Source organism: Colossoma macropomum, unplaced genomic scaffold (assembly GCF_904425465.1).
Source record: "Colossoma macropomum unplaced genomic scaffold, Colossoma_macropomum, whole genome shotgun sequence".
In the NCBI taxonomy this organism is placed as follows: Eukaryota; Metazoa; Chordata; class Actinopteri; order Characiformes; family Serrasalmidae; genus Colossoma; species Colossoma macropomum.
The window spans coordinates 27,266,692-27,279,072 of NW_023494807.1; the positions used below are offsets into that span (position 1 = coordinate 27,266,692).

The window sequence follows — 12,381 nt, forward strand, 5'->3', positions numbered from 1 at the left end:
CAGTTTATGTGTACAGTACTGAGTTCTCTTTTAGGCTTCTTCTGATGGGCTGAAGTAGAATATCCCACACTTCAGATGAGCCTGAGGAAAAGTGCTCATTTTCCTGTCAACTTCATTTGTCTTAGCATCAAGAGCACTGAAGAAGAACTGAATTCATCTCATGTTCCATCTATGATCTTGTCTGTTTAAAGTTCTTTAACTAGATGTCAAACTGCTTCAAGAAAGTGCTTTAATGGCTGCAGTTCAGACACAATTTGGAGTTGTTAGTCAAGTACATGACAGAATTTCTCTAGTGAGGACAGATGTGATGTTAGTGGCCTACACTCAAAGTGTACTCATTTACATATCCTTCTTCTGCTTTCTTTCACTTTTAACTCTCCATTTAGTCAATTTTCATATGTAATATATATGTATAATAGATATGTGCTACTGTTCAATGATTCAGTATAAAATGAAATGCGTAATTGTGAATGCTTTTAAATTCTGTGGAACAAGCTTTGTAGTTTCTCCAGTGAGGTTTTAGAGACGTAGAGCCAGTGACGTAGTGACACAGTCGTTCTTCTAAGCTGAGCGTGTAAACAATCACAGCAGAAGGAGGAGCAGACAGAGAACTTTTTCTCCCTCAAAAAGGTAATAACTTACATCTCACTCAGCATAAGGAAGAAAAAAATGCTCAGTCACAAACTTCGGAAGAAATACCAAACTCATACCAAACTTCACCTACTTTTGTCTAAGCAGCTCAGAAGACTACTAATGGGCTATCAGGAGAATCCAGCAATATTCAGATATAGGCTTTAAAGCTACACTATGTAATGATTTGAGGATTTGGAGACCTCTCTGGTAGAAGGGTGTAATTGCATGCAATGTGCGGAAGAACATTTTGCAACATTGGTGCTTCGGACCCCTTCATTGAGTGGATACATCTGATGATTGCGAGCGTACAGCATGAGTATTCAAACAAAACTTGGTGAAGGACATGAATGTAAATGAATTATCTACTGTTATCATAACTTTTGAGACCAAAACATTGAGCTGGACCTTGTTTTTGAGCCTGTGTATGTGTTGTTAATGCATTAAGATGTATGATGTGGTCTGAAAAACTCCCACAAAATCTGACCTGACTCGTAGCAGTGCACGCACACCATACTTTAGTGTGTTTTTATTCTCCTGGCTCAGCAATGCTACTTCTTTCAAATGTAATAAAATAGTCTTCCGTAGTGTACCTATAAGTTAAAATATTTATTAAATGATTCACTGTATATCTGCAGCATACAAAGTTCTCAACTCCAGTCCCTGACTGCAAATAGTCCTGTATGATAGTAATGCACAGTGAGCAACATTACATGTAAATATTGCACACATGTACTGCTATTCAAAAAATGATATTCAGAATGTATCTTTATGATCTTCAATCTGTATTTTCATAAATGCATGCTCTTTAACACAATATCCTGATTCACTTAAAACTGGCACATACAAAGTAAAAAATGTTATATGCATGTCTTCCAAGCTCCCAAAGTCAGTGTTTAAGCTCAATCTGTATAGTATTAAACTCAATGCAGGGAAATTAATGTACTCCACCGTTAGCTTGGCACTAACATGACACTGCAAATCCCATTGAGACTGAATCTATAGCTGATATTAACATTATTGAAGCAGTGCTAATGAGATACGTACAATAAAAAAGCACACTTACAATGAAAGTTTCTATGTTAAATTGTGCAATATAATGACATGACAAAAAATATATAAAATGTTCATGAAGTCACTTGAATATGGTTTATTTGATGCTGGTACATGTAAACTAGCATGCTATTAGATAGCTATCAATCATTAGCTGGCTAGGCTAATGTAACTTTGCCACAAGGTAAGTGTAAATGTGTTGCATTTTCCCTGCCTCACAGATATTAATGGGGCTCAGCTAGCTGTTTAAATATGTAAATAACGAAAAACTAAAAAAAAACTAAACTAAAAAAATACATTTCAGTGAAGATGATGGCTTTGCTGCATCAGAAAAGTACTGTTGGTGCCTACTCTCACAGTAAAGCTGATGATACTGTAGTTTTGAAGTATCAGTGCAGTATTTTTACAGTATTTTAACAATAATATTATGGCAGCCATACAATAAGTTGTTTGATACAATATAATCTGTCAGTATTGGAAATATTGTCCAATACAGTTACATGTTACAGCATCATGCTGGCTTGAAAACTGTACATTATTGTAGAAATACTTTATACTGTAATTACAGTATCAAAGAAATTCAGGGAGATATACACTTTGATACGTTGAATCAATCCTAAGAGTCGAAATCAGTCATTGATTGATAATAAGTAATAATCCATATTTCAACCACATTTGGCACAATTATTGTCAACCCATGCCTGGATCCCTTTTAGCTCTTATAAATGTGTAATTGCTAGTTCTTAAAATAGATTTATATATTTCATGTAATTATGCCTGTGCTCCTTTTCTCACCTCACCAATTAATTCCTACACTTAGTAATTAAGGTGCAACCAAGCCCTCTAATATCCTTACTAAGGGTCTAATTTGCAGGGAACGTTAGCCATGGCACTTAATTTGTGTGAAAACGGGAAATGAAATGTGCCAGAAACTTTGTTTGCTTTGAAAAGATGCTGAGGTTTGTTTCACATTTAAGCTCCAGAGTGGTGGCCTTATCAAGCCACTTGGGATGGAGTTATAATAACAAGAGTCAGACATGGCTAATAATGGGAGAAAATGGTTGGGGAACTTAAAATTGAAAAAGTTATTTTATTTAGTTATTTTTTTTGTTATTTATTCTTGGTGTAAGTGGGTGTGTGACCACTGTTAACACATGTACTTATACAGTTGCCGGATTTCTGCCAAATATATTTGGAAGGAGGATTTTCTCAAGTTGAGTTAGCTGTCTCAAACACTGACCATTTAAAAAACATCGGTTAGCATAAGAATTGATAAATACATTGATACACTTTGGGGTCATGGCGCTCGAACACACTCAGGTTGAGGTGCAAAAGAGAAAGTCTGTGTAGAGTCACAGGCCAGTTGTGAGTCTCAGAATAGCCTGATATTGTTTTTAACCTTAAAATGAATCATCTGATGAAATAATGAAGGTTTTATCAACCGTTAAATCTCTCACTCAGAGTGCATTTCAGCGTTAAATCTGGGTGTGTGACTGTGACGGCGACATAATCGGTTACTGCGCCACATATCAACAGTCTGACTGGTCATCACTCAGCTCATTTGCATAAAGCTAGTCCAGAATGAGAGTAATAATGTGAGTCAGTGGTCTGATGTGTCAGTTAGATGTATAAATTGTCATCACTCGCTTCATTATACAACTGCATGACCTGTTCAAATTAAAAAAGGCAAATCATTGTGCATGATGTCACTGGCCCCGTCACATACACGCTGCCCTAAATGTCAGCACCCCCGGCTTAAAACACATTCCCACGTCCATGATGCACAGCCTTGTTTTGCAGAAATCCTAAACCTTTCCATAGTGACTGTAAAGTGTTCTACAGAGAATTAGTGCAGATTGATGGCTCTGCTGGAAGTAACCGTTCAGGCTTTTTTAAAGTGTTGATTGAGTAACACCTAAACACGAACTGCAGCTCATCCATCATCTTCACTAACGCTCAGACGAGTGCTTGTATATTTGTCTGCTGGTACATTACAGAAGACATGGAAATTGATGTGTTTACATGATTTTCACCTATTGTTTTTGAGTTCTTTGCCCATTACTTTGTCACTCCTACAAAAACATCTGAAGCTGCGCATGAATTCAAATCCACAAACAAAATCCCACAATTCACAACACATCAACTATTGAACTCTTAAATACATAGCACAAACTGTTAGTGGCCCTCTACCTCATCTGTATTTATCTGATAAGTAACAAACAAGATATCAAAACGAGTGTTGTCAAAGTTTGTGTGTTCATAACGCATTAACTCATTAAATGATTATCACCACTACTGTTTTAATGCCATGAATGCATTTTACTAGTTTGACTCTATGAACCATCTGTAGTAGTACAGGCTGAAGCCCAGCTGCTCGCATGAAGTTGCTATGATGCTGTGACTATAGTCCTTGAGATCAAATAAAGTTCCATTGACAGCCATTATTTCCATCTACTACCCTATAAATTTATTTATCAAAGTACGTTGATTCTGAAGTGTCTTTTACAAGCAAAACACACCTGTGATACAGCGATATCAGCAATTTGTCAGACTACACTGGACAGTGCTCATAGGAGAACTATGGATAAATCAATGATCAGCAAACTAACAAAAGCAACAGCAAAGTGGAGCTCCAGCTTTCCTTTAGAGCATCTACTGTAACAAGAATCCACAAACTGTACACTCTTAAAAAGGATGGTGCTTCAAGGGTTATTTAGTAAACAAATGGTTCTATATAGAACCATGAACACTCAAAGAACTCTTTGCATGATTGAAGGGTTCTTTGCATCATGGTGCAAAGTAGGTGTGCGTCCCTCATCGTCCTTTACGATGATACTAAAGTATGAATCTGTATATTACACAGAAATAAAACTTATTCTGGGCTGTAAAACAGTGCAGTTAATATTACTGTGATATTTGGCTTCCTACAGTACCATTATATGTCTGGCTTCCTTCTGCATTAACCAGCGAATGGGAAAAAAGTATGAAGTATCTGTCTCAGTGCTGAGTCTTCCCACCTTCAAAATACATCATCAGAAAGGTGTTTTGTTAGTCTTTAAACCAGAAATTCTCACTTTACAGACTCCTGCAGCATCACTGAATGAGGTGAGTAGGCAAAGTTACAACAGATTATTAAAATTTTCAGCCTAATAACTGTCCTTTATCAGCTTAATAACTAGAACCTGTTAGGCTTTTTAGTGTAAGTAACCTTCCAGGCTTATTACCTACTAAGGTTTATTATTCAGTAACTACAGGGACTTCAGGGTGGCACGGTGGCGTAGTGGGTAGCACTATCGCCTCACAGCAAGAACGGCCTGGGTTCGATTCCCGGCCGGGCAACCAGGGTAATTTCTGTGTGGAGTTTGTATGTTCTCCCCGTGTCTGCGTGGGTTTCCTCCGGGTACTCCGGTTTCCTCCCACAGTCCAAAAACATGCAGTCAGGCCGATTGGACGTGCTAAAATTGCCCCTAGGTGTGACTGTGTATGTCTGTCTGTCTGCCCTGCGATGGACTGGCGACCTGTCCAGGGTGTATCCTGCCTTCCGCCCAATGACAACTGGGATGGGCTCCAGCACCCCACCGCGACCCAGAAGGATAAGCGGTTTAGATGATGTATGTATGTATGTATACAGGGACTTCAATGCAAACTAAGCTTTTGTTAGATTATAGAAGTAGCATAATAAAACTTTTATTGGTATAATAAAACTTTGGGCCTGCTGGTGGGCCCATGGCTTGGTAAGGGGTTAAACTGCATCGACTTTATTTAAGTGGAAATGATGCACACATTCGAATCAAGTAACACTTCAGCGTGTGCAGTGGTTTAGTAAATCACGCCGTGGGCTTTGATTTGCCTGCACCTTTACAGGCGTTCCAACTCTAGCACTTTACTGCTGCACAAACATTAAAGATCCCTGACTTTATCCCCAGACCTCCATCAACTGCTGAGCAAAAGCACCAGGAACGTGCTGACTGTGCCGCACTCACCATTTATTTCAATGCGACTAAAACGAGTGCAATCAGTTGAATAACTGAGCACATCAAAAAAAAAAACAAGGTAATTAATCAACTTCGGGATTAATGCTGTTTAGCTCTACAGTACCGTTAAGAGAAGAGCGAGAGGATGCATGCAAATGCAGCTGTAATTAATAAGTTAAGCACAACAAATGCGGCGAGACATTTCTTGTGGGGATTGCGCGTTTTAAGGTGGATAAAAGGATGCTTTGGCAGCAACCGGCTTCATTAAGGACGACAATTAAACGCGGGTCAGGGAAAAAGTTGAAGAGGTCGGAGCCTCAGAAGACAAGCAAGTGAGCAGAAGCCAGTGCTGTAAAACTTCTGGTGGTTGTTGCGTTTGAAAGGCATAAAAGAAAACATACTTGGCTTCTAATAACGAACATAATGACGTGACGTGAGGAGTTGCTGTTGTGCATAATCTTTCCGTTTTGATCTCCCTAAGAAACCAGCTTCAGACGCTCACATGGAAAACGCACCGGAGCATCTGCCAGACACGTTTAGCATGGGTGGGTGAAGACGAAGGAGGAGCCAGAGCCAGCACGATTGGCTGCTCATTCATTTATTGTTTGTTTTCCTCTCGCGCGAGCCTGGCTCAGTGTCTCTACAACTCTGTGTCAGACTTGAGGGCCAGACAAGAAGCTGTCATGAGGGACTTTTGTCAAGCTGTCTGCTCTGTAATCTACATGCTAATCCCATTAGAGTGCTGAATTGCATTTGAACACGTTTAACTGCGGCCTGCCGGATAAGGAAATTGCCTCTGGCGCGTCAAGGGGATGGAACAACCTGTCACTCTGTACACATCCTTAACTGCGCCTGAACACTATTAGACCTGCATGTTTAGTAGATTTTAGGACATCATATGGGAGTTTTGTTTTGTTTGCCACCTGCGGGAGCTGACGCATAAGGAGCCCTGATCTCACGCTTTACTAAGTCGTGGCCATGACTTAATCATCTCATTCCCATGCCTTACTAAGTCGTGGCCACGCATTATTTTCATTTATATGGATGTCACCAGCGGGGCTTCGTAGATGCAAGTTTAGTTATACACAACATTTTACCTCACTATAGTGTAGTGGTCTGCATTACACTTGTACAACAGGTACAACCACATCCTCTTCTACCAAGCAAAGAGTTTTTTGTCAGTAGCCGATAAAGGCAAATGCAAAATGCAGCTACAATAGTAAAGAAGAGTTTGCAAACCCCGGTCAAATGACGTTTTCTTGATTTTCTCTGTGAAGATAACATCCTTTACAGAGAATAAAGTTAAATATTGCACTTTTTCACAGCCACATTTTGTTTTATTGTTTTACCAGTATGTTAAATTCAGCAAATAAACAGTAATTGTGCATCAAAATGTGCACAAATGTAGAGGACGTGTTAACCTTTCACTCAGTAAATCAACAAAATGTATCAAATTTGACTGGGTTGCCCAAACTTTTGCATACAAATATGTATTTCTGGCGTTTGATCTACTCTTCTCAGTTATTAACATGATTTCTCAATGTTGCTCTTGTATTTATTTGATATGTAAAGATCTGAATGTTTTGAATGTGTGCACATTCTTGCAGTGCATCCAACAACAGAGGCAGCATAGAGCTTCTTTAATACAGAGATAGGAAATATGCTAGCACACAGCACGCTCCAATTCCACCCGCTGATCCATTTTACTGTCCAACGTGGACATGCACACTCATACTCTGGGGGCATTTAATGAGTTAAAGAGGACTGTGTCTCTGAATGCATCACAGACAATATGTTAGGTTTGTTTTTAATAGCCTATGATCTCTAAGTTTGATCTAATATCATATTTTGCATATTTGTACTAGTCAGAGGTGCATTCAGACACAGCTGTTATAAGACTACATTGCTAATGTTTATAAGCCTACAATGTTAAAGGGGCATTCTGGCCAAAATAAGAAATTCAGCCATTGCTACATCTGTTGTAAACATGCCTACTTGCTATTGCCTGTGGGGGATTCTTAGTGTTTGAATGCATTTGCATAATGCATGCTGGGTATTGTAGTGAACAAAGCCATGTGTTAGCCAAGTTAGCCTAATTAAGTAACTAGACTAATTTCTTGACCTTTTAGCTGATGCTAAAGCATTAGCCTCACAGCTCTCAAGGACACCGTATGTAAAGAGATGTGTTAGTGTGTCATGGTGAATCCTACCGAGCCCCTAAAAGGACAGGGTGTATATTTCTAAGTTAGCAGTGAGCAACAGATACCATGTAGTAAGCACCAGATACTATTGAGTGCACACCTTATAGTATATTGTGCTCACCACAGTATCAGCATTAGGTGCATACCTGATATTGTGGTGAGCACAAGATACTATCTGGTGTGCACCTGTAAGTATCCTGTGCTAACAACAGTATCAGGTGTGCACCTAATAGTATCGGGTGCTCACTACATAGTATTTGGTGCTCACTATATAGAGCACCCGATAATATTATGTGCCCACTTGACACTGTGTTGCACACAAGATATTAACATCTGCTGCACACCTGATAGTATCGGATGTTCACCACACAGTATCTTGCGCTCACCTGATAGCATCTTGTGCAAACCTTATAGTATCTGGTTTGCACCACATTTTTACCTAAAAAAAATACATCCTTTCAGGGGCTCTTTAAACTTCAACTAAGTTTTTGGTTTCATCATTAATTTTTATTAAAAATATTATCTAAATATTTGAAGTTTTTAGAAATACAGGCAAAAAATCTGATTAAAAATTAAAGTTATAAAAAGGAATTAATTCATGTATTGTAATAGCTATTAATACATCCATCCATAGACCAGATTCTATGAGAATGACAGGCATGTTTTCACTGCTGTCAAAACAAAACCTTGCATCTTGAATTTTTGTAATTTTTATTTTTTTTTAAACACACCTACTATTTACATTGTGGTCCAAAATCACTACAAACAAAATCTTGTTACATTAAATTCCACTGAAGTGAATTTTTTCCTTCTCCTGTAAAGATACTTTTTTGGAGAAACAACAGCGATGATATGTTGCAGGTATGAACTTGCAGCCCACTGCTATAGCCAGCCCTATATTTTGCAACAAGATCACAATGACGCACATACAGAAGACATCCCGAGTGAGGAAATGTACACCTCAGACTCGCCCACAAAACAGATGGTGTCTTTTCAGCCTTTATTGAGTTAGGGCCGTGTTAGGCCTGATTTCTGCTGGCCTGTCGGCGCCTTGATTTGGCTGTATAAATAGAAAGTCCCCTGGTGGTGTGAGTGGACAGGACAGCCCTGTATGTGCCCCGCTCATCCTCTGCCAAGGCGAGTTCCTGACAGCTTGAGTGATGGCGTGATCAGCACGATGAACTGGATTGTTTCACACCAGAGTGTTACACTGACACACTCACATCACATATCCTTTATGAGGCTGACAGAGGCAGATGAACTGGGTTACAGCACCCCTGACACAAATTCCCCCGTCTAACACTCTGAGGCTATTATCACGCAATACCATCCCAACCAGAGTATAGCAGATTTCCAGTTCTAGTTCTGAGTTGCTAGTCTGAAAGGGAAGGTCCATCTGTTTTTCAAAATTTCTGCATAATTCAGATATAAAGATGTAAACAAGAAGTTTAATGTGAAATGCACTCATTATTCACAGTGGTGGTGTTGGGAACCAGATGTCTGAAGAGTTTAACGCTTTTAAAAGCTGCCTCAAAGAAAGTTCCTACATTAAATGGTTACAATTATGCTGCTTGTTGTTTGAGTCGTTTTTTTATGTCAGCTTTGCTTTGACCTAAAACATATTTTTACATATTGTACCATTAATGGCAGAGAGACACCTGCAAGGAGTTGTAAAGAAAAATAGTCCCTAAAGAAAACTTATTTTCTCACATTTACCCCTATTTTACCCTGTCAATATTACATATAAAAACTCAGAAGACACGTGTAGCTTTTGTATAGTAAATAAAAAGGCTATATTTGTGACCCCTGCTTCCATTTACAACCACTATAAAGACATCTGAATCAGTCTATTTCTCTACAATTAACCATTTCACATCAAACCACTCTGAACGACTTTTTTCTGTAGAAACTGATGACTGACTTATATAGAAATTTTGGAAAATGGGTGGAATTCCCCTTTAATGTTAGTATCATTTACACAGTCTTCCTAAGAGATTGTAATACACTACATGAAGGATCTGGCTTCTATTGTTTCACTGTACATTAAAACAAAAAAATCTCTTATCAGAAGTAAAAAGAAACTGCTAAATTCATGTCTTAATATTTCTATTTCTAGAAATAATCATTAATTGTGAATTACAGATCACAATTACAGATCCTCACCTGTTTGTTCATGAAGATGTAGATGATGGGATTGATGACTGTGCTGGTTTTGGCCAGCAGAGAGGGCACGATGCTGGCCTCCGCTGTGATGAGGCCTGGGTCTCCAAATGTGGCCAGCAGGGCCATGATGCCGTAAGGAAGCCAGCAGAGCAGGTAGCAGACCACCATGGTGATGACCATAAACAGGACACGGTGCTCCCGCTTGCGGCCCATGGTCGTGTTCACCCCACTGACCTTTGAGACAAAAGCCGGAAAGAAATGGTGAAAAATGGAGAACCCTAATTGAACTAACCATGCTCCACGAGCACATCTGTTCAGTTGGGCAAACTTTGCAGAACATTTTGCAGAACTTTAGCACTCTTAAGAAATATCAGGTGTAGATTATTGAGTGTGCAATCAAGGTTTTTAGGGAAGTTCACTGGCTTTCCCTGTTTTAGCATAGTAGCTAGCTACACTCTTAAAAATAATGGATGTTCAAGGGTTCTTTTCTAAAGGAAATGGTTATATATAGAACCTTGAACACTCAAAGAACCCTTCATATGATTAACAGGCTCTTTGCATTGCTTAATGGTTCTTCAGATTGATGGAGAACGTGCTTTTGCAAGTGTTCAAGATTATATATAGAACCTTAAACACTCAAAGAACCCTTTATATGATTGACAGGTTCTTTGCATTGTTTAATGGTTCTTCAGGTTGATGGAGAATGTGCTGTAGATGCTTCGACATAGAACCTTTTGAAAAGGGCGTTAACTAATTACAAGGGCTGTCTGGGTACTTTCTGAGTAACTAGTGTGTATTGGCATTCTGCCAGTGTTCTGTAAAGCTTGTAGAACGTAGGAACAGTTGCTAGAGAACTCCAGAGAACGCAGTTCCACTGCTCCACGGCCCAGTGCTGGGGGGCTTTATTCACGAAGCCTGGCATTAGCCACGGTGACCTCACATGTGGCTGCTCCAGAGTGTCCTATTATATTGATCAGTGCTTTTGTATGGAGATTATACAAACTGTGAGTGCATAATTGAACTCCTGCTTCAGTAATTGGAGCACCTTAAAGTAGCTGCGTTAACTAATTACAAGGGCTGTCTGGGTTCTTTTGAGTAATTAGTGCGTATTAGCATTCGGCCAGTGTTCTGTAAAGCTTGTAGAACCTAGGAACAGTTGGTACAAAACAGCATGTTTATGTGTGGAGCATGGTTGGGTCAATCCATGTGTATTTAACACTGCAAGATAAAATGGTGATTAAAAACTTAATCTTAAAAATAAAGATTAAAAAACTTCAAAAACTATTTTAATTATCGACCAATAATCTGTGAAAATTGCTGTAAAAAAAGAAAGACAAGACTTGTGAATCATCACAGCAGCCATGCAGTATAATGAGAATACATGGTTAGTAAATTAGCTAATCAAACTCATTGTCTTCATACCACTTGAAATTAATCAGGGCACTCTTTAAAAAATAATCGGGGTACTCTAGTTAAAGTACTTTAAGGCATTAGATTTATCACCACTGGCATTTTCAGAATAATAATATTAACTAAAGCTTATTTGCATTTCAAGTTTGCACTTGCAGAAATGTACTTTGAGACTAAGAGTTTGTCTTGGGTCAAAATTTCACAAACATCAAGTATTAAAAAAAAACCAAAAAACTTTTGTTTTCTTTTCTGCAAGGTAAATGAACAGTATTTGCAGAGGCTGAGATGGTCAAAGATATGCATTTTTTGCACCTCATAAAACTAAAAAATGCTAATTAGTATGCATATGTTGAAAATTGCAGCTATACAACCTAAAAGGCACCATAACACATTTTTGGTCTTGTAAAATACCAATAATCAATAACTGCATGAAGGGAATAGCACAAAAACAATTAAATTAAATAGAAAATGGACAAAATGAAAAGAAATAATGTAATTACATAAAGAGTTAGCATGTGAACATTATTAAAGACCCTCTGCACTTAAAAATATGTTTTTAAAATAATTTCTCTTGGGTGACGTTTGATGATTATATAGACTGATATCTGCATCAAATGTGTTACTATGGTACAGAATTCACATTTTTCCATTAAAAACACAGGCGGTCTGTGGGGTTTATGTAGCAGCTTAGCTTTGTAACATATGAATGAGCCTGAAGCCATCACAGGCCAATATGCTAAAGCATGCTAATGAGAAGATGTGCCAGGCACTGACAAGAGGCTCAGCGCCCAGGTCCCCAGGCTCCGACGCCAGCCGTGGGAAAGCTAGCATCAGCTGGCTCTTGCTAAGGGCAGCACAAGCACCTGAGCTGAGAGGAAGAGAGAACTTGTTCCTCCTCCCAAAGGAGGTAAACGGTGTGAGGCAGCAGCTGTACCGCTAGACATTAGCAC

At 38.9% G+C, this 12,381-nt stretch overlaps 1 protein-coding gene across 1 annotated transcript in view; it reads right to left on the bottom strand.

The window, feature by feature from the left end:
- The window catches only part of tmtopsa (teleost multiple tissue opsin a), a 96,003-nt gene that overhangs the window by 12,610 nt on the left and 71,012 nt on the right, over window positions 1-12,381 (bottom strand). Inside the window, exon 3 of the mRNA XM_036556292.1 lies at window positions 10,022-10,255. Coding sequence (XP_036412185.1) covers window positions 10,022-10,255 — 234 coding nt within the window. The remainder of the gene's footprint in view (window positions 1-10,021; window positions 10,256-12,381) is intronic.